The 22,679-nt window shown below is 43.3% G+C and overlaps 1 protein-coding gene across 1 annotated transcript in view; it reads left to right on the forward strand.

The window, feature by feature from the left end:
• LOC145345296 (scavenger receptor cysteine-rich domain-containing protein DMBT1-like) overlaps nucleotides 1-22,679 on the forward strand; it is a 376,233-nt gene that overhangs the window by 276,211 nt on the left and 77,343 nt on the right. Inside the window, exon 13 of the mRNA XM_080193113.1 lies at nucleotides 358-366. Coding sequence (XP_080049239.1) covers nucleotides 358-366 — 9 coding nt within the window. The remainder of the gene's footprint in view (nucleotides 1-357; nucleotides 367-22,679) is intronic.

A 22,679-nucleotide genomic window follows, 5' to 3' on the forward strand; every position in this document is an offset into this window, starting at 1 on the left:
TGCAGTCATTTATCTATACTCACCAATACATGCACTCATCCAATTAAATTCAATCTATTTCAAATCAAAATTAGTTCTTAAATATCCTCCACAAATCTGAGAATATGTTAATGAGCAGATACATTGCCTCATCGTAATGTTTTAGGAATTCGAGCGCCATGAAACAGGGTAAAAATAGACAGAAAATTATTCAAAGGGTACATGAAAAATAAAGGAGTAGCTAAAATGAGGCATGGTTCCTTTGGACTCGGCCGAGAGAGAGAGATAAAGAGGAGAGATAGGGAGCAGTATAGGGAGAGAGATATACAGAGACAGACAGAGAGATACAGGGAGAAGGGGACAGAGAGAGAGAGAGAGATGGGAAAAGTGGAGTCAACATTGAAAGCGAGAGCATCTAGCATCACAAAGGAAATAACATGGCTTCAATTGATAAGGGCTTCCATTGAAAGAGGAACTCAGCCACTCCCGTGAAAGATAACGACTAAGAACTAACAGAAAGCCAAAACATATTGATGAGAATATTACAGAACTGTGCTCAAGTGTTGACCCTCAGTTGAATCTCCCAAATCTCCTAATGACGTTCATTCACGAATTAACCCTATCCATGCTGAATATCCCACTCCATTCCAGCCCCCCACCCACACATTCTCACTCTCACACGCACTCTTTCACACTACTGTCGCTTTCACTTTGTCTCACCTCTCACACACTCTCCCTCACACATTTCACAGACTCTCGCACATACTCTCACTCAAACTCTGTGAAACTTCTCTTTCTCTCTGTTTCACATCACATCACACAAACACACACACACACACACACACACACACGCTCACAAACACTCTTTCTCTCACATTTTTTCACAAACTCAGATCAGATCTCCATCCTCGCCATCCACCCCAACATACCCCACTCCCAAACTAGCTTTAATCCCTGGAGCTAACTGAGATCACATACGTCCCGGGTTCATTTCCACTCTCCCCTCTGCCATTCCCACACTCGGATACCACACAGACCAGACGTATGACAGTGTTACACAGAGACCGGTGCAGGACTCACCAAAGAGCAGTAACAAGGCGCCCGTCTCCATCTCCTAGTCGCAGCTACATCGAGATGTGAGAGCTGGAAGGGACAGAGACTATCTCCTCCTCTGAGACGCAAAGCTTCAAACCAGGAAGCTTTGAATGACAGCGGAAAGAGAGGTTGGGCGGAAGTGTGTTTGTCACTATAGTTACAGCAGCAGCACTTTGCACAACACAAATTTATCCTGAGTGGGAAAGGTTACAATGTCCAAAATGCCAACGTTGTAAATAAAACTGATAAGGTAATGAGAGACAAAGTTGTGACCACCTTGATTAGTTTAAATGTATATTATTTCATGACTGACCTACCTGCTAACAGAATTCCTCCTTTCGATTAATTCTCCTTTTGCCCGTCTTGGCTTTATACCTCAGCAAAATCTGCTTTCAGATTTCTCTAGTTCAAAAGTGAACAATCAGCCAATGCAATTTTAACTTGTAGTTTACAATTCGCCACTCCTGACAAAGCATCGCCAATCCCTCTGTCCCAAAGCGAACCAAATGTCCTCATCCCAACACCCAGCTCTTGGTCTGTAGATTGTTTTTCCCCCAAGTTCCCTCGATTGTGGGAAAGTTTCAAGTGACAGGGGAACAGTGAGTGTAACTCCTTTATTCATGAAATGAAACCGCAGGCCAGTGAGCTTAACATCTGTCAAAGGGGATATGTTAGAAGCTGTAATTAAAGACACATAGCACACGGGGAAAAAATCAAGGCAGCCACGCAGTCAACATAGGTTTTTTGAACGGCAAACATTATTGACCAATTTATTGGGCATTGAATGAGTCACCTGTGTTGTGAATTAAGGGGATCCTATGGAGGCACGATTCTTAGATTCCCAGGAAATATTTGATGACGTGTAACAGTAAAGGTTATTTTGAAAATTAACGCATTTCATGTGGTGATAACACAATATTATTAACCAGCTGACAGGAAATACAGGAAGCATACATGTGCCTTTATCTGGTTGGCAGGTGCGCCACATGGATGACCTCAAATGTTTACCATTTATATACACGAAGGGCCCGGTAGTATATTTACCACGTTTGCAATAACCGAGCGGGAAGTAGGTAAGTACATTGTGAAGAGGAGGCAACTTGGAAGGAACACTGATTGGCTAAGTGAGTCTGCAATCAAATGGCAAATGCAGCATAATGTGGGCAATAATAAAATTGTGCATTTTGCATTAAAATAAAGAATCACGATCAAACTGATGATAGATTTCAGAGATGTGACCTGAAGAGGGATCGTGGTGTCCTAGTGCATGAATCTCAAAATGCTGGCACACAGCAATTAACAAATGTTGTTTATTGCGAGAGGAATTGACTATAACATTACCAGGCCATTCTCCAGTTGTACAGCACGCTGATGAATACACATCCGGAGCATTGTGCACAATATTCATATCCTTGTTCAAGAAAACGTGTGAATGTGTCAGAAACCGATCAGAGAAGTATTTCTAAACTAACATCACAAATGAACACGGCCGAAATTCTCCAATGCCAACACAAAACGTGGTGTTCGCCATACATTGCAGCCGAAGTGGAGAATCCCAGCTGTGGGTAAGGTCAGCAAATCCTGGCCAACCGTTGCTCATGAGAAATGTTTGGGGGCGGGGGATTCACCATTCTACACAGGTGCCAGCTCAAAACAGATGAACCTCTGCATGGACATTCTGTGCTCGTATACATCGAGATTTCCAAGAGCAAGGACCATGCGAGATATGATACAATGAATGTGGGAGGCTGTTCCTCTCATGGGAGAAAATCGAAAACTAGGAGTCACTGTTTTCAAATAAGTGATCGCCCATAAGAGGTAAGAAGATTTTTATTTCAAATTCCCTATTTTTTGTCTGAACTTCTGCAGGTACTAGTAAGGCAAGGGGATACTTAGCCATACAATTCAGCCCATCGAGCCTGCACTGACAGAGCGTCATAACCAGGCCTGATCCCCGTACACCACATATTTTCCTTACGCATCTTGCGGCACTAGGGCGCAACTTAACTTGGTCAATCCACCTAACTTGCACGTCTTTGGATTGTGGGAGGAAACCACAGCCCCCCGGGGGGGGGGGGTGCGGTGCGGTGGGAGGAAAGCCGTAGAGACACGGGGGCGGGGGGGGGGGGGTGGGGGGTGGCGGGGGAATGTATAGACTCCATATAGACAGTCACCCAAGGCCGGAATTGAACCCGGGTCCATGGCAGTGTGTGGCAGCAGTGCTGACCATTGTGCCACCATACCTATGTGGAGGATAAAAATAAGTGTTGGGCAGTACAGAGCTGCTTTTGTGCGCATGTCGAAATCTTCCGGAAAGCACACAGACAAGTAGGTATAATCGTTACAAAGGCATTTGGGACATTTACTTTTAGTTGCTGACATATAGAATATGAGAGCAGGTAGGCTATTTCACCGGAGGCTTATAGCTTGAGGAGAGCCACTCTACATCACGGCTAAACAGGTGTCTCTGCCAACTGCCGTTTGCCTGTATAGAAGTGTATTGCAGGTTGAGACACCTATTTGACCGCATTATGAATGCACCAACCTTGGTCATCCATTTCGGGGGTGGGCCTCAAAAACTCTAGTTCTGAGGCAGGGACACTACACGTTGTAAGCTAAGAACTCACACAGGCATTTTTGATGGAGCTGTATAAAATGCTGCAGGCACAGCAGATTACTGTGTGCAGTTATGGTCGCCGGAATATAGCAAGGAAGAAATTGCGCTAGACAGGGTGCAGCTGCGATTTACCAGGACATCGCCTGGGCTGGAGCGTTTCAACTTTGAAGGCAAGTTGGTTAAGCTGTGGTTCTTTTCCTTAGAGCGGAGAAGTCTGATCGAGAAATACAAAATTATGAGGGACATAGATAGGAATAAAATTTTCAGCTTCGGATGGGTCACTAACCAAGGGGACATCGAGATTTACGGTAAGGGGAACGAGATTTAAAGGGGATTTGATGAAAAACTTCTTCACCCAGAGCTTGTTGGGAATCCTGAACTCACCCCATGAAAAGGTGGTAGAGGCGGAAGCTCTCACAATAATTAAAAAGCATTTAAATGAGGACTTGAAACACCATCGCATAGGAGGCTACCGACGAAGTACTCGAAAATGGGAACAAAATAGATAGATTCTCGACGGCCAGCACAGATAACAAGGGCCGAGGCTTCTCTTAGCACTGCAAAACTTGACTCTGTGATGGTGGAACATGCCGATGAACCTACTCGAGCTTCTAATTCTTTCGGTCATTGTTGTTGGCTGCAACATGTATATCAAAATGTTTCTTAATTTAATTGTGGTGCATTTTGTGATTTCATCAGCCCTTCTGGCAATGAGTCTCAGTTATCCATCACCTTGTGCGTCAAACAAAACAAATATTATCATCGTTTACATTGCATGGTCAGACAACTTTTTTTGTCACCCCCTGCGACAATTCGGGTGACGGGCGGGTTTGGAAAACTCACTGCACAATTGCTTTAATTGCATCAATCAACTTGTCCTAACTGTCGCTACTTCTTACTAAATTGAGATAAATGCGGCAGTGCGGATATGATGAACCCTTCTGCTAATTTCAGAGAAAGAAAATAGAACATAGAACGCAGAACAGTACAGCAGAGTACAGCCCTCGATGTTGTGTCCAGCTATGTCCGAACCCAAGATCAAGCTATCCCACTCCATATCATTCTGATGTGTACCATGTGCCTGTCCAATAACGGCTTGAAAGTTCCTAAATGCCCGACTCCACTATCACAGCAGGTAGTGCATTCCACACCCCAGCCACTCTCTGAGTGAAGAATCTACCTGGAATATCCCTCCTATATCTCCCACCATGAACCTTATAGCTACAAGGTTGACAATGATGATGGTGGCATTATTTAGCAACACAATTCCATTTTATGGTTCGTTATTATTTAATTGTCGAAGTGCGCTTCTAAGTTAGAGATACAATTGCAATCCTAAGTCGTTGTGGGGTAAATGGATAGTGAACAACGACGGACCCAGCTCATGCCAAGACCCTCAATTATAATTATGGTAAAAAGGAATCATTCCCTGCGCTAGCTAATGGGCTAGGATTGAATGACTATCCCTTAAGCCCCTTGCATTTTTAAAAAATGTCTTGGAATAACTGGTGGTAAAATAAATGATATAAGTTATTGCGAAGATGAACAATCTTCCATTTTTCGGGGTCGTGGCGAGGCGCCATTCGATCAGTATATTTGCAAAATACTCATGCGCATGTTAGCAATAAATGTATGCTTATTTGCGAATGGACCATTACTCACATGCCATGCCCAAGAATTCCAATCTCCGGACTCGAGTCCTGACAAAGCAATGAAATTCGAACTTTTGGTAGGTCAAACTTGAATGCGGATTGCAGGGTTCTGAGGAATGTAGAGGAACAGAGAGATCTTGGAGTTCATATCCACAGATCTCTGAAGATTACCACTCAACTGTATAGAGTTGTGAAGAAGGCCTATAGTATGTTAGTGCTTATTAACGGGGGTTTGAGTTTAAGAGCCGTGGGGTTATGCTGCAACTATATCGGACGTTGGTGAGACCACATTTGGAATATTGTGTTCAGTTCTGGCCACCTCACTATAAGGAGGACGTGGAAGCATTGGAGAGAGTGCAGAGGAGATTTACGAGGATGCTGCCTGGTTCGGAGCGTAGGTCTTATGAGGAAAGGTTGAGGGAGCTGGGGCTTTTCTCTTTAGAGCGGAGGAAGATGACAGGCGACTTAATAGAGGTTTGTAAGATGACGAGGGAGATAGATAGAGTGGATGTGCAGAGATTATTTCCTTGGGTGGATGTAGCTGTTACTAGGGGGCATAACTATAAGGTTCATGGTGAGAGATATAGGAGGGATGTCCGAGGTACATTCTTCACTCAGAGAGAGGTTGGGATGTGGAATACACTACCTGCTGTGATAGTGGAGTCAGACACTTCAGGAACTTTCAAGCAGTTATTGGATAGGCACATGGAACACACCAGAATGATAGGGAGTGAGATAGCTTGATCTTGGGTTCGGACATAGCTCGGCACAACATTAAGGGCCGAAGGGCCTGTACTGTGCTGTACTGTTCTACGTTCTATGTTCTACACTCATTTACAATTACAACTAATGGGGGATTCATGCCAGGTTGCTATTGGTTACCACTGCCCAGAATGCCTCTCCCATTAAATTCAGGAGGCAGCTACGATCAGAATGCCTGGTGAACTGACTGCCAAATGGGGAAGACTTTCTTTCTTTACCGAACCAGATTAAGCTTGAGGAATGGTGCCAATGTTGCCATTCGTATAAATTGTCGGGGATGGACGAACAACGATAATAGTAGTAGGGTTAGTAGGCAGATAAATTGGGCCGAAGAAAACGTGCTGTATACGTCCATGACTCTGTGACTCTTTGATTACATTGAAAACATGATCGCGAGGGATATATCCCAAAAGGTTTTTTTTCCCCTAGAAATATGATTGCCAAAGTGAAAAAGCACATGGTATAAGATCTCTCGAATCAAAAGCTATTATGAAAAGTGGATAATTACGTAGGTATCCCGCCAACATTAATTATTATACATTAATCTCGGGCCATGAGTTGATCATCTCAAATGTTAGTTGGTCACGCAACATCGATTGTTCTTCCCCATAGACTGACGGTATTGCCGACAATGATCTTTTGGCTCCCCTTTAGCAATGGCACTTTATTCATAACAGAGTGGTTCGCACTGCTACCTCACAGCACTAGGGACTGGGGTTCCATTCCGGCCTTGGGCCAATGTCTGTGTGGAGTTTGCATGTTCTTTCTCTCGTGTCTGCGCGGGTTTCCTCCCGTGCTCTGGTTTCCTCCCAGAGATGTGCAAGTTAGGAGGACTGGCCGTGCACAATTTCCCCTTCGTATTCAAAGGTGTGCAGATTACATGGTTTGGCCATGCTAAATTTCCCTTCCGTGTCCAAAGGTGTGAAGGTTGGGAGGAATGGCCGAACTAACGTGCCACTTATGTCCAGGGAATTTGGTGAGAACACACCTGGAGTATTGTGTCAAGTATTAGACTTCTTTTAAGGAAAGATGTAAATGCGTTAGAAATTCAATGAAGATTTACCAGACTAATGTCAAGAATGGGCAGACTGCCTAATGAAGATGTTGTAAGAACCCAGCTGGTTCACGAATGTCCTTCAGGGAATGACTTACGGAGTCAAGTCTACATGTGACTCCAGATCCACAGCAATGTGTTGACTCTTAAATGCCATCACCGGTTGGGCCAACATTTATTATCTTTCCCTGATTTCCCATGAGAAGTTGGTGGTGTGCTGCTTCCTTGAAGTACTTTTGTGCATAAGGTGTATGTACAGCCACAGCGCTGTTAGGAAGGGACTTACTGGAATTTGACCCAGTGACAGAGAATAATTAGCTCATATATTTCCAAATCACTATGCCTAATAGTTTGTGGGAACTTGCAGATTGTGGTCTTCCCAAAGTGCTTCCTTTATCAAAACATTTAAAGTTATTACTTCTATAAATTAAAGAAATGAATGAGTCTAATCATCTTTAAAATAACATGCATGGTCAGGGGAGGCTAATGATACCAATGCTAGTTATTTATTTTAAGGTCACATCATTGATACATTTTCTGCTGGAGTTTGTTTAAAATTCAGAATTATTACTTCTTAACTCCATTAATGAATTTGCTTTTGATTTTTACTAACCATGTTTCTACAGCTGCTGTTAAAGGTAAACGACCAATTGCTCTCATCTTTTGCTAAAGATTAATAGTTAACAATTGACAAATATGAATGTTGGTTCAAACCAATAATAGGATAACGTTTTTGGACATTAACGTGGGACATGTCCTTTACTAATATCTCCTGATTAGTGTATGTGTGGTGAGGCATCATGGGAGGAATAACAAAGCAAGTGAATACATAATGAAAGGTAGGACGCAAATGACCAAAGGGATCTTGGGATAACAATAATGAGGGCGATAGGGAATTAGTGACCAACAGACGGAGTAAAATTGGGAAGACATTATAGGGTTCCTCTGCGGTTATCTCCCTCCAAAACAAATATATCATTTTGGACACTGTTGTGGGAGATGGCTCAACAAGGAAGGTGGCAGCAGCCAGGTCCATGGTACCACGGCTAGACCTGCTGCGAAGGAGGGCAGGAATACGTGTGCCAGAGCTATAGCGATAGGGGACTCAAAAGTAAGGGGATTAGACAAGTGTTTCTGCAGACGCAATCGAGACTCCAGAATGGTATGTTGCCTCTCTGGTGCAAGGGTCAACGACGACCCAGAGCAGCTGCAAGAATTCTGGAGGGTGAGGATACATATAGGCACCAACAAAAAAAGGGGATGAGGTCCTACAAGCAGAATTTAGGGACTTCGGAATTAAAGTAAAAAGTAGGGTGGCAAAAGTAATAATTACAGGATTGCTACTCAGAGTAGGAGTGGCAGGATAGCTGAGATGAATACAGGAGTTGGGAAATCTTGTTGAAGTTGTACAAGACATTGGTAGAGGGACACTTGGAATATTTTGTACAGTTCTGGTCACCTAATATAGAAACAATATTATTGAATTAGAAACAGTGTAGAAAATGTTTACTACGAAGCTACTGGGACTTGATGGTTTGAGTTATAAGGAAACGCTGCATAGACTGAGACTTTTTTCTCTGGAGAGTAGGAGGCTTAGGGGAGATCTTATAGAAATCTATGTAATAATGAGGGGCATAGATCAGCGAGATAGCCAACATCTTTTCCAAATGTAGGGGAGACTAAATCCAGAGGGCATTGGTTTAAGTTGAGGGCGTGAGATACAAAAGGGTAAAGAGAGGCAATTCTTTCACACAGTTGGTGAGTATCTGGAACAATCTTCCAGAGGTAGTCGTAGGGTCGGGTATAATTTTGTCTTTAAAAAGCCTTAAGACAGTCATATGTGCAAGATGGCTCTACAGAGATATGGACCAAATGGGGGCAATTGGGACTAGCATAGGGGTTATAAAAAGGGGTGGCATGGACAATGTGGGCCGAAAGGCTGTTTCCATGCTGCTGACTTCTATGACTCTATGGCTAATACGTGGCTTGAGAGATGGTGCAAGAGGGAGGGATTCAAATTCCTGGGGCATTGAAACCGGTTTTGGGGCAGGTGGGACCATACAAATCGGATGGTCTGCACTTGGGCAGGACTGGAACCAATGCCCTAGAGGAGTGTATGCTATTGCTGCTGGGGAGGGTTTAAACGAACGTGGCAGGGGGATGGAAACGGATGCAAGAAGTTGGAAACAAAGTGGGGACACTCATAGAATAATAGAATCCCTAGTGTGCAGAAGGAGGTCATTCGGACCATCGAGCCTGCACTGACAATTATCCACTTAGGCCCTATCTCTATAACCCCACATATTCACCCTGCTAATTCCCTCTGACACTAAAGGGCAATTTACCATGGCCGATCTACCAAACCTGCACCAAAGGGGGATTGAATATAAAAGTAGGGAGGTCTTGCTGCAGCTGTATAGGGCATTGGTGAGGCCGCAGCTGGAGTACTGTGTGCAGTTTTGGGCGCCGCACTGACGCAAGGATATTTTGGCCTTGGAGGGAGTGCAGAGGAGGTTTACTAGGCTGATACCGGAATTGAGGGGGTTGAGCTATGAGGAGAGGCTGAATAAACTAGGCTTGTACTCGTTAGAGTTTAGAAGAATGAGGGGAGATCTCATTGAGACATATAAGATGATGAATGGGATGGATAGGATAGAGGTGGAGAGACTCTTCCCGCTCAGAAAGGACAGTAGGCCTAGAGGGCACAGCCTCAAGATAAAGGGGGGGGGGGGTGATTTAGAATGGAGTTGAGGAGGAACTTCACTCAAAGGGTGGTGAATCTCTGGAATTCTCTGCCCGTTGAAGTGGTGGAGGCTGCCTCGCTAAATATTTTTAAGACGCGGGTTGATGGGTGTTTGATAAGCGAGGGGATTAAGGGTTATGGGGAGAGGGCGGGAATGTGGAACTGAGCCACGACAGATCAGCCATGATCTTATTGAATGGCGGGGCAGGCTCGAAGGGCTAGATGGCCTACTCCTGCTCCTATTTCTTATGTTCTTATGTTCTTAAAATCTCAGCAGGTCTGACAAAGGGTCATCTGGACTCGAAACGTCAGCTTTTTTCGCTCCTTACAGATGCTGCCAGTCCTGCTGAGATTTTCTCTTTTGGTTTCTGACATTATTCTCTCTGGTCCTCGACTCTCCCACAAGAGGAAGCACACTCTCAGTATCAAACATGTCAAGCCTCTGGAGAATCCTTCATATTTCAAAAAAGTCGCCTCCCACTCGACTGAAGTCCAATGATTACAGGGCCAGACTAATGAACCTCTCCTCTTATGGGAATCCACCCGCATCTGGATCAAATAAGGGAACTTTCCAAGCTGCCGCCAATGCCAGAATATCCTTCCTTAAATAAAGGACAATAGGGAACCAAATAGATTTTATGATCACCGATCTTTTTGGTATTTTTTCCAATTCCAAATGATTTTGTCAAACTAGGGTCGCCCCAGGGTGACCTGGATCCCTGGGTAACTAGTCCAGTGCAATGGCATTGCCCACCACACATGGCTTCAATGAACGATTTGCGTGGGTGCCATGGTGACACAGTTGTTAGCACTGCTGCCTCACAGCGCCAGGGAACTACATTCAATTCTGGCATCGGGTCACTGTCTGTGTGGAATCTGCACATTCCGCTCCCCCCGCCCCACCCCCACCCCGTGTCTGCGGGTTACCTTTGGATGCTCCGGTTTCCTCCCACACTCTAAAGATGTGCAGGTTAGGTGGATTAGCCATGGTAAATTGTCCTTTAGTATCGGGGGATTAGCAGGGTAAATTGTTCAGTTTTTCAGGTATGGGCTAATTAGTGCCTTGTATCGGTTTTAACAAGATTCCACATTTTTATACTCCATTCCATTTCAATCGAAGACAACGTTCAATTTGTTTTCCTCATTGCTGTTGAATCTTCGTTCTAGCTTTTTGATATTTATGCATGAAGACTCCCAAATACTTCAGTGCTCAAACTTTCAGCAGCCTTTCTCTATCTGAATACTATTTGGCTTCACATTTTCATCCAAAGTGCAGAACTTCACATGTCTCTTCATTATACTCCATCTCCCAAGTTTTTTCCCGCTTACTTAACTTGTCTATGTCCTTCTGTAGAATCTTTGCGTCATCTTCACCATTTGCATTCGCATCTAATTCTGGCATTCTTTCAGATGCAACTGATTTACAAATTATTATTTCACAATACAGCAGTCAGCACTGCAAAGAAACACAGTTGACAAGGCTTTCAAAGGTGCAATAATATTTATCAATCGCACATTTAGTATTACGAGCCAGGATTTGCACTATATCATCGATCTCCTTACCTGATAGGACAAGGTTTTGTTGACTACATGCTTCTGATTTTAACCTTGTCCTAGCAACTTTTATTCATACCGATATGTATAATATTGTGTCCCGTTTTGTGAACAAGGTACACTCGACCTGCGGAGCTGTGTGCTAATCTGAGCACTAACGGCACACAGTAATTTATTGAGGCATGTAGAAAGTTTTAGGTATTGAAATGTAATCATTGTAATTAGAACAAATTTGTAAATATTGAGGCATGGATATACTTTTTAAGTTTTGAAATGTAGTCATTGTAATTTGTACAGATCTGTAAAAGTGTTTTGATTCCACGTTGTGTTTGCTATTCAGAGCCCTGTATATTTGAAATAGATTAATCGAGTTTTTTTTATGAATAAAGTATATTTTTGGTTAAAAAAAACAATTGGGAGCAGTATTATCTATGATCACTCTTTCACATTTTATTAGTCCATGGATTCAGCAAGAAAACAAATAACTTTCAGACTGGTTGAAGATGCAAAGTTGAAGATGGAGCGCCCAAAAAAAAATGACACCGGAGTGAGTTGGCTTTTTGCGAGCTGTCCACAGCATAACCTCTGATTGCATCTTTTGCACCCGTTCGACACTTCCATAGCTGTATTCTAACCAAAGCAAATCAAGGTAGCTGTGAGGATATCCATTCTGTATCTGAGAAAGACAAATCATAATATTCACGGGCCGCTGGAAAAAAGTGCTACTGCCGTTCAAATATGCAAATCGTTCAATGCTAGTGGACAGATCAATAAGGTGGCTAATAAACTTAATGTAATTGAGATTCATAGTGGAATAAGTTCTAATCCACACGCTCAAAGCCTTTGTCACCCTCAGGTAACATTGTTACTGCGAGCAAAATGATTCATTCTACACTTCAGAAAAGTTTACATGGGGACAATAAGTGAGAATGGATAATTTTAATAAACAAAATAATTTTGGGATGTTTTTGCGTAATGAGATTTGTGTGTGTTTGTATGCGTGTTCCTGTGTCTGTGCCTCTGGGCTTTTCGATGTATGTGTCTGTGCATTTTTTGTGCCCGTGAATGATTTAATTAAGTCAGGAAAAGTTAATGGAGACCATTTTTCTGGAAAATGGCAGATGGAATACAATGTTGGCAAGTGTGAGGTTATCCACTTTGGTAGGAATAATAGTAGGAAGGGCTACTACTTACAGGGAGAAAAGCTGCAGCATGCTACGGCGCAGAGGGACCTGGGGGTCCTTGCGCATGAGTCGCAAAAACCCAGTCTGCAGGTGCAGCAGGTGGTCAGGAAGGCAAATGGGATGCTGGCCTTCATAGCGAGGGGGTTTGAATATAAAAGTAGGGAGGTCTTGCTGCAACTGTACAGGGCACTGGTGAGGCCGCAGCTGGAGTACTGTGTGCAGTTTTGGTCGCCGCACTTGCGCAAGGATATTTTGGCCTTGGAGGGAGTGCAGAGGAGGTTCACTAGGCTGATACCGGAGTTGAGGGGTTGAGCTATGAGGAGAGGCTGAACAGACTGGGCTTGTACTCGTTAGAGTTTAGATGGATGAGGGGGGATCTCATTGAGACGTATAAGATGATGAAAGGGATGGATAGGGTAGAGGTGGAGAGGCTCTTCCCGCTCAGAAAGGACAGCAGGACTAGAGGGCACAGCCTCAAGATAATGGGGGGGGGGGGGGCAGTTTAGAACAGAGTTGAGGAGGAACTTCTTCACTCAAAGGGTGGTGAATCTCTGGAATTCTCTGCCCGTTGAAGTGGTGGAGGCTACCTCGCTAAATATATTTAAGACGCGGGTAGATAGGTTTTTGGAAGGCAAGGGGATTAAGGGTTATGGGGAGAAAGCGGGAAAGTGGAACTGAGCCACTTCAGATCAGCCATGATCTTATTGAATGGCGGGACAGGCTCGAAGGGCTAGATGGCCTACTCCTGCTCCTACTTCTTATGTTCTTATGAAAAGTTGAGGGTTGAAAGGAGTAACGGTGTTAAAGCACACATTTATAGTGATGCAAATTTGAAGCGATTTTATAAGTTTGAAGTTTAGTTTACTAATGTCACATATAGACTTTCATTAACACTGCAATCAAGTTACCGTGACAATCCCCTCGTCACCACACTCTGGTGCCTGTTCGGGTACACTGAGGGAGAATTTAGCATGGTCCATGTACTTTATCCGCACATCTTTCGGACTGTGGAAGGAAACCAGAGCTCCCGGAGAAAACACACGCAGACACGGGAAGTACAGATTCAGCACAGTCAGTGACCCAAGCCGGGAGTTGAACCCGGGTCCCTTGAGCTGTGAGGCAGCAGTGCTGAGAGTTTGTTTCCTCTTAGGGAGAGTCAAGGATCAAAGAGCATAACCTCGGAGCAAGAATTCGCCCATTTCAGAAAGAGATCAGAGGAATTTCCTCTGACAGATTGTAACGAATTTTTAAAATTCTTTACCGTTAAGTGCTTTCGGGTTTTTTTCGTGAAATATGTATTGGCAAAATATTCATCACACTAGCAAGGTAGAAAAATATCAGAAATTATGAAATCAATCTATGTTTGACGATATTTCTGACTCTAACAGAGTAGAATGATAGAAACAAATGTTAAAGTGGCAACAATCGAATTTTTTTCATGCCATTCAGAGAGAAATCCGTTGCCTGATTATGCATCATAACAAATGCGTGCTTTGAACATCTGAACAATTTTCTCACTCGGTATTTTCTAACTCCCAGTCCTGCTTGCACGGAACTGCTTGCTGCTTTGGTTAAGCCGCATATTTCTGCAACAAACTAAACGTGCTCTCGAAGCCTGAATAGACAGGAAGTCAGAATGTTTTTGAGGTGACTGAAATAGTCACCTACGTGACAACTGCAACGCACATCAACACATCGATATAATGGACCTTCAGGCATTGCAAATTCACTGAACTTTAATGTGCTCTACCACATAAATAAGTTAATTGTCCATATAGCATTTTCATACTTTTTTTTCACTTGGGAAATGTTAGATTTAGTGTATGTGTGCGAGCGCACATTGTGTGTGTGTGTGTGTATGTGTATGTGTATTTATTTGTGTGGATGTATGTATGTCTGTGAGTGCGTGTTTTATGTACGCATGTGTGGGCGTGTGTGCGTTTGAACTAATTATTGCTGCTTGTGAATTATATCATCTATTTTTATAAAGCACGAAACAGTGGTTTCTTACCGCATGGTGAACAACAGGCGAGAACGATATTTTTATCAGTACAGTCAGAAGTTTATATTCGGATCCTGCCTGTTTTATCAAAGAGACTGAAAAGAGGCGATAGACTTGCAAACATTACATATGTAAAATAAGCAATTCAAAGAATTTACTGTGGCATTAAAAAATTTCACAGAATATCGCACCACAGCAAAAGTTGCAGGCCCTAACAGGCCTGACCAATTTAACTCAACGTCATTTCTTTCCTACCAACGTCTTGCAATTATCCGTTTGCAATTATATGCCCAATTGTCTGATCACATTTCCCATGGAATAACACTCCACACGTTGTCCTTTTAATAATTCTGTGTGAGACACACATCTCCTCGTTTTTCCAGTTTCCAATTCGTCTTGCCAAAAGCGGAGAAAACCTGAGAAGTGTTTGCGGCTGATTGGATTGGAACAGATGGATGGGAACCGTGTCGTCACCCCGAACTGCAGGACCATGGGAAATGGTTTGGAGAAGGATTATGTGGTCAAACATGCCAACGACAGCTAACTGGCTGTGGAAAATGCCTGGGCAGGAATCGACAACTATTTGGGGTGGTTTATAGCTCCGCACGGTCAGAGAGGGTGCCAACGTGTCTCTGGGTACAGCTGCTTCAGTGCTGGGTCAGGGTGAGGTAAGAGAGAATTCGGCTTCTCATACATAGACTTCTGGGATACATACTCCAGATTGAGAGGGGGCAAATAATCAAAGACTTTAGAGGAGAAAGGAAGGCTTGTTATGATTAATAAGTTTACAACAATTCTGAGGACTTTTTTTAAAGATCAGCTTTTAACATAATGTGGCCATGTTGTGGAGATGCCAGCTTTGGAAAGGGATGAGTAGAATAATAAGTCTCACAGCACCAGTTTAAAGTCCGACACGTCTATTTGGATTCATGAGCTTTAGGAGCACTGTTCCTTCATCAGGTGACTCAGCTGCTGAAAGGACGCTGCTCCAAAAGCTTCTGATTCCTAATAAATCTGTTGGACTTTAACCTGTTGTTGTGAGACTTCTTACTGTGACTTAATGTTGGTGCAGTGACGATAAAAACTGCAATCTTTCTCAAAGAACTCTGAAGCTGAAGGTTATGTTTAAGTAAGGTGTTCAAATGCAGGAATAGATTTAACAGAGCACAGGGATAGAGCTTGCCTGCAGTGACAGAAGGGTCTCCAATCAGAAGTATGAAATTAGACTCACAGGCAACAGAATTAGAAATGATATTTTTCTTCAACCGATAAAGTACTGTTTCGTTTGAACTCGGCAAAATTGTTCAACATTTTTCGCGAGATATAGGACAATGTTAAAAAAAAGTCGAATACTTTTAGAACTCAACCACCAAGTAATTGGACAAATGGACTTAAATGGACATTTAACCCGTCTATGTTACTATGCTAAGATGTGATACACACGGAAAATTGAAAATCTAAAGAAATGAAATACCGGCAATTTAATACTTGGGAATGCACCGTTCATTGGAAAAAAATGCTTTTTTTGCAGGGATTTATGTTCCATTCAATGAATTTGTATGTTCAGACAACATTTCCACATGGAGTCATAGGTTTCGTTCCGATGTTACTCACCCCACGCCATCTTCAGACTTTAAAAGCACTCTGTGAAGAACTATCTTTTGATTGTGTTTGGATTTTTTTCTGTTATAGAAAGACGCTTGCAGAAGTTCAGCAAATGATGCGGCTTTTTCCATTGAGTGTGTGGCTGTACGAAATGCAGAGACAGACACGAAGCTTCAGCCACTCACGCCATCACTGAGCAGCGTATTTCTGCATAACAAAACATTCTGTTTTCGGCTTGGAGTCTTTTATTTTATTCAAATACAGAAATATATCCTACCCACTGTATTTCTGAAATTGTTGCATTTGGAAATGATTTACCATAAAAAGAGACACGTAAAAACGTTTGCAGTGAAACAAAAATTTGCACACAAAACATTACAAGGAAACAAGTGTTGGTTGCAAGGCGTAGACACTGACTGTCGGAGTTGCAATAGAGAGAGAAAGAGAGCGATACCTTTAGAAGACACTGGGATTTCCATTTATGTTGGCTGCCAGTCTTTTCTCATAATACTCTCTTAGCTTCTCTGATGGTCTTCCCACTTATACACACACACACACACACACACACAGGCACGCAAATACAGACACACACACACACACACACACACGCACACACACACACACACACACACACATATGTGTGTTTGTGTAGAAAGGAGGGGGCTGGGGAGGGAGCTCATCAGAGAAGCCAAGAGAGATTATGAGAAAAGACTGGCAGCCGACAGAAACGGAAATCCCAGAGTCTTCTATAGGCGTATAGATAGAAAAAAGGTGGTTATGGCAGGAATAGGGCCGATTAAAGTATATGCCCTCTGAAATGACCTAACAAGGCACTCAGTTGTATCAGACTTTCAGTTAGGCAGCTAACCTCCACCTTCTCAAGCACAACTAGGCCAATAAATACTGGCCAGCCAGCAACATGAGCCCACAAATGAATGACCCTACCAGCGATTCCAGCGTGACCTCTCTGCTCTAGAATTATATACCTCGGGCCAGTAAAGAGAACTCTGCTGTCTGCCGTCTTAATAATTTCATCTACCACCCCTGCCGCCTTCACGGATCTATGGATATTTATTTCAAGATCCATCTGATGCTCCATACTTCCCATGGACCTACCACTGATTGTGAAACGTTTTGCTTTGTTAGCCATCCGCCCACCCCGTCCCCCACCTCCACCCTCCAAACCCGACACGCCCCAAGTACATCAGGTCACTTTATTTCCGGCTGTGCTCCATTTGCTCAAATAATGCAATTGAATTAAAGGACACATTTTATTCCAAAATGGTTCTATTAGCGAGCCTATTGTGAGAAAGAGACAGATTATTAAAAAAAAAATTGCCTTGCATTGATCAGGATTGCAACGCTTCAGAGTTGACGCCAAAGTCTCCATGCCAACCAATCATCACCCTCTTTTCTTGCATTAGAAATTATTGTCACACCGTTATTGTGGATAATTTCTCGCGAGAATTCCTCATGAATGCAAGGCAAAAATAAAACGGTAAGTGGTATACTTTATTTCAGCAATGTTCGTGTTCTGGACTACCAAACAATTATTCGTTGCAAACACGTATTTGCCGGCTCCATGACTTTATATTGCTGGGTGAGCGCTCGGTGTACAATCAGGCAATTTCTCTCTCACAAATAATCGTTATTATTCCATCATCACACTTAAAACCACTCAAACTTCAACTGCAAAAGGTGTTCGTGTCCTGGAAGTGTATGTATGTGTATTCAATCAAGCAAGAGACAGGATCGCCAGGATTTCGTGCTTATGGAATAAGCTTTGATGCATTTTCTATTCATCGTAACTTGGCAACTGCCAAGGTGACAGATCCATTGTTGCTATTTGATACATCCACACGGGAATCAAATAACAAAAGAGCAATAGTGAATGGCATTATCCTTTTTTTTCCAAGTGTACATTTGTTTTCATGTCTCAGACTCCCCTCTGTCTACCTGTCGACAGCATACAGGATAGAGTCTACCTGTCATTCATTTAATTTTATTTCTGCTCCGCCCTCTGTCGCTCTCTCTGTCTTTAGTTGTCACCCTCTCCCTCATTCTAATATAGTCTTTTTTGATTCTCGCTTTCTTTCTCTGTTCTCCCTCTTTCCCAAGTTCTTTTTTCTCCGCGCTCTCCCTATCAAGTCCTCCATCACTGTCATCCATGATTTTTCTCTCTCTCTCCTTCTCTCACTCTCCCACTGTCCCATATATTCTCCCACATTTTTCTCTCCACGTCGCGCTGTCTGTTGCCTCTCTTTCTATATAGACTCTTTCTGCAGGCTCGATGTGCCAGAAAGCTTTGTTCTGCCCTGTCAGCTCCTATGATTCATTGTGCTCCCTCTCTCTATGCTTCTTCCTTATTCTCAAGTTCTCTCACTTTACTATTGCACGTGCTTTCTCTCTCCGTCTCTCAGTCTGTCCACTATTTTCTCTCTTTCGCGTTTCCCGCCAATGTTGCCATATTTTATCCTTTCCTTGTTGTTTTCCTTTTCCTCTTGCTCTGTCTTTCATACAACGTTCTCCCTCCTCGAGATTCTCTCTCCCTCTTTCTGTATGCCTCTCTTGCTCACGCTTTTCCACTATTCATGTCATCTCACATTCACTTTCTCTCTGTCTCGGACTCTCCCACAATGTTTTGCGCTCTCCATCCCAGTATATATTCCCATGTTGTTATCTGTCCTCTCTCTAGCATATTTCTATCTCTCAAACTTTCTCTCCCTGTCTTTCGCGATCACAACCCCTGCCCCTTTCTCCCATGTTCCCACTCTCACCCGCTCTCATGTACTCTTCTTCGTTTTCATGTTTTGTCACTCCACCTTTTTCCAGAAACCCCAGGTTCAGTTTCAGTCACTCCATGTGTTGATGATCCCTCCTTTATTTATCCAACTTTCTCATCCCCTCCCTGCCACATGTTACATCTCTTTCACTCTATCCTGTACGCTGTCGCTTCACCTCACTCATATTTTCCCTCTCTGTCTCGTACTCGGTCTCTCTCCCTACTGCTCTCTATGTATATATCCCTCTCACTCCCATGTTCAATCTCCCCCTTGTTCCATTCCCTGAGTTCCGTCTCCCCATGCCCTCTCACTCTCTCCCATGAACCTTCTGTGTGTCCCATATATCTGTCTGCTCTCTCTAAACGATATGCTCATCCTCAATGTTCCAAACTCTGCCCCCCCTCTCTACCTTTTTCTCTCTTTCTCAGATTTTTGAATATTAACTTTCTCTCTCTCCATATTCCATTTCTCCTCTAAAGTTGTCTCTCTCTCTCTGACACTCTCTTCCTCCCTCTCTCTCTCCATCTATCTATTTCTCTCACTTACCCTGACCTGTTTTATCGCACTATCTCCAGCCAATATTTTCTCACTCCAGTGAGGCCTCTCCTCTTCCCTCCAATGTTGCATCACTTGCTTCCCATTCCCCCATAGTTTCTTTCTCGCCCCTTTATATCACATATTCACACCCTTTCTCTTTCAAATATCCCATCACTCTCCCTCTCAAGCACATTTTCTCTTTCCATTTCACCCAACATTCTCTCTCTCTCCTATGCGCTTTCTCTCCCCTTTCTTTTCTCACTCCCATGCTTCCAACCTTTCTCTTATGTTCTCATTTACTTTTGCTCGATCTTCTATGTTTCTTCTCTCACTCTGTTTATATTTGTTCCTGTTATTTATCACACTATCAAAAACATCGAAATGTTCTGTACATCGACAGAATTGTCTACTGAAAAAAATAATAGGAGCTGTCACTCACAAACCTTCTGGTGCAGAACAGTATAAAATATAGTTTGAAAATAACAGTTGCCATTTATAAATGTAATGCCTGTACAAAACAAAAAACAAGTTTTCAGCCAGTAACAAAACTTCTGCATGCACGTGTAGCTTCACTATAGGGAAACCAATTCAATTCCTGTGTTTGTAACACATATTTGACTGCTCCTATTAACTAATTGCCACTTGCTTCCCGTCCTGCATACCATTCATAGAGAAGGAAACGAGAGAGTGCAGAATGTAGTGTTACAGTCATAGCTAGGGTGTCGAAAAAGATCAATCTTCTGCAACGTAAGTCTGTTCAAAAGTCTGACCGCAGCAGGTAAGGAGCTGTTCTTCAGTCAGTTGGTATGTGACTCAGGCTTCTGTATCTTTTTTCTGAAGGAAGAAGGTGGAAGAGAGAATGTCCGGGGTGCGTAGGGTCCTTAATTATGCTGGCTGCTTTGCTGAGGCAGTGGGAAGTGTAGACAGAACCAGTTGGTGGGAGGCTGGTTTGCATGACGGATTGAGATACATTCACAACCTTTTGTAGTTTCATGCAGTCTTGGGCAGAGCAGGAGCCATACCAAGCTGTGATAGAACCAGAAAGAATGCTTTCCATGGTGCATCTGTAAAAATTGGTGAGAGTTGTAGATGACATGCCAAATTTCTTTAGTCTTCTGAGAAATTCGAGGCGTTGGTGGGCTTTCTTAACTATAGTGTTGGCATGGGGGGACCAGGAGAGGTTGTTGCTAACCTGGACACCTAAAAACCTGAAGCTCTCGACCCTTTCTGCTTCGCCCACATTGATTTAGACAGGGACATGCTCTCCTCTACGCTTCCTGCAGTCGATGACAATCTCCTTCGTTTTGTTGACATTGAGGAAGAGATTATTGTTGCCTACTAATTTACCAGGTTCCCTATTCCACTTCTGTACGGTGTCTCGTCATTGTTTGAGATCCGGCCCACTACTGTGGTGTCTTCAGTAAACTTGAAAATTGGATTGGAGGGGAATTTGGCTGCACTTTCATTGGTGTATAAGAAGTATATTAGGGGGCTGAGAACACAGTCTTGTGGTGCACCGGTGGAGGTGTTGTTGCCTATGCTTACTGATTGTGGTCTATGAGTTAGGACGTTTAGGATCCAATCACAGAGAAAGGTGCTGAGGCCCAGGCCACAGAGTTTGAAGATGAGTTTTGTGGGAATAATAGTGTTGAAGGCTGAGCTGTAGTCAATAAATAGGAGTCTGACATAGGTGTCCTTGTCATCTAGGTGTTCCAAGGTTGAGTGCAGGGTCAGGGAGATGGCATCTGCTGTGGACCTGTTGCGGCTGTAGCCAAACTAGAGTGAATACAGATAGTCCGGGAGGCTGAAATTGATTCGTGCCATGACTAACCTTCCGAAGCACTTCATAATTATGGATGTCAGAACAACCAACAGACAATCATTAAGGCACACTGCTTGGTTTTTCTTAGGTACAGGGATGACGGTTGCCTTCTTGAAGCAGATAGGGATGTCAGATTGTTGTAAAGAGAGGTTGAAGATGTATGTGAATAACTCTGCCTGTTGATCCGTGCAGGATCTGAGTGCATGTCTTGGTCCCCTATCTGGACCAGTTGCTTTCCATGGGTTAACTTTCAAGAAAACTGCTTTTACATCTGCAATGATGACCCCAGATATAGGTTCATCCAGAGCTTCCAGGATGGAGGGCATGGTCTCGCTGACCTCTTGATCAAAATGTGTGTAGAATCCATTGAGTTCATCATGGATGAGTGCGTTCGAGCCGGTGGTTTTATATGCCTTCACCTTGTCGCCTGTTATGTCTTGCAGAGCTCGCCATGTCAGCGGGAGTCGGTGAGATTAGCCTGGGACTTTAGCTTGGTCCAGTATTGCCTTTTGGCATCTTTGATGGATCTCCTTAGATCGTAGCTGGCTCTTTTAAATTCACTTGCAGGCCTAAAGATTTCTCCAAGTTCCGATGCCTAGGGCTGAGCTCCTTACTCTGTGACTGGATCCTGGACAACCTAACCCACAGAAAGCAATCAGTTAAGATCAGCAACTGCACCACCTCAATGATTATACTCAACGCTGCTGCCCCAAAAGGCTATGTTATCATCCCCTTACTACCGTCATTATAGAATCATGAGTGTGGGGCTAACTTTCACTGAAACTGCATTTCCAGGTTTGCTGATTGCTTCTTTGTAATGGCTCGCATCTCAAACAACAACGAGGTTAAATGCAGGAAAGCGATAGAGAATCTGGTGAATTGGTGTGATGACAATAATGTCTTCATCAATGTCAATAAGACGAAGGCGATATCCATTAACTTCAGGAAGCATAATGCAGGACATGCCCCTGTCTAATTAATGCATTCCTAAACTGAGTCTCTTTTCCGACCATAGCAAATCTCACCGAACATTAACATTTTCACGTTTCATGCCTTTAAGGAGTAAAGTGAATAACAGGGCATTTTCACGAACTATTCACCGGCTGCCATTGTCTTGTTACTCAATTTACTTATCTATGCCTCACTGCAGATTTTATTTGCTCGCTTCAAAAGATATAGTTCCACATAGCTCTGTTCCTCTATCGACCTATCTGCTGATAAACAGCTGAGCCCTCAACAGAGATCCTTGCTGTACCCAAATCGACAGAGAACTATAAAAAAAATCCTTTA

This window comes from Carcharhinus amblyrhynchos, chromosome 7, assembly GCF_965287045.1.
Source record: "Carcharhinus amblyrhynchos chromosome 7, sCarAmb.v2.hapA, whole genome shotgun sequence".
Taxonomy (NCBI): Eukaryota; Metazoa; Chordata; class Chondrichthyes; order Carcharhiniformes; family Carcharhinidae; genus Carcharhinus; species Carcharhinus amblyrhynchos.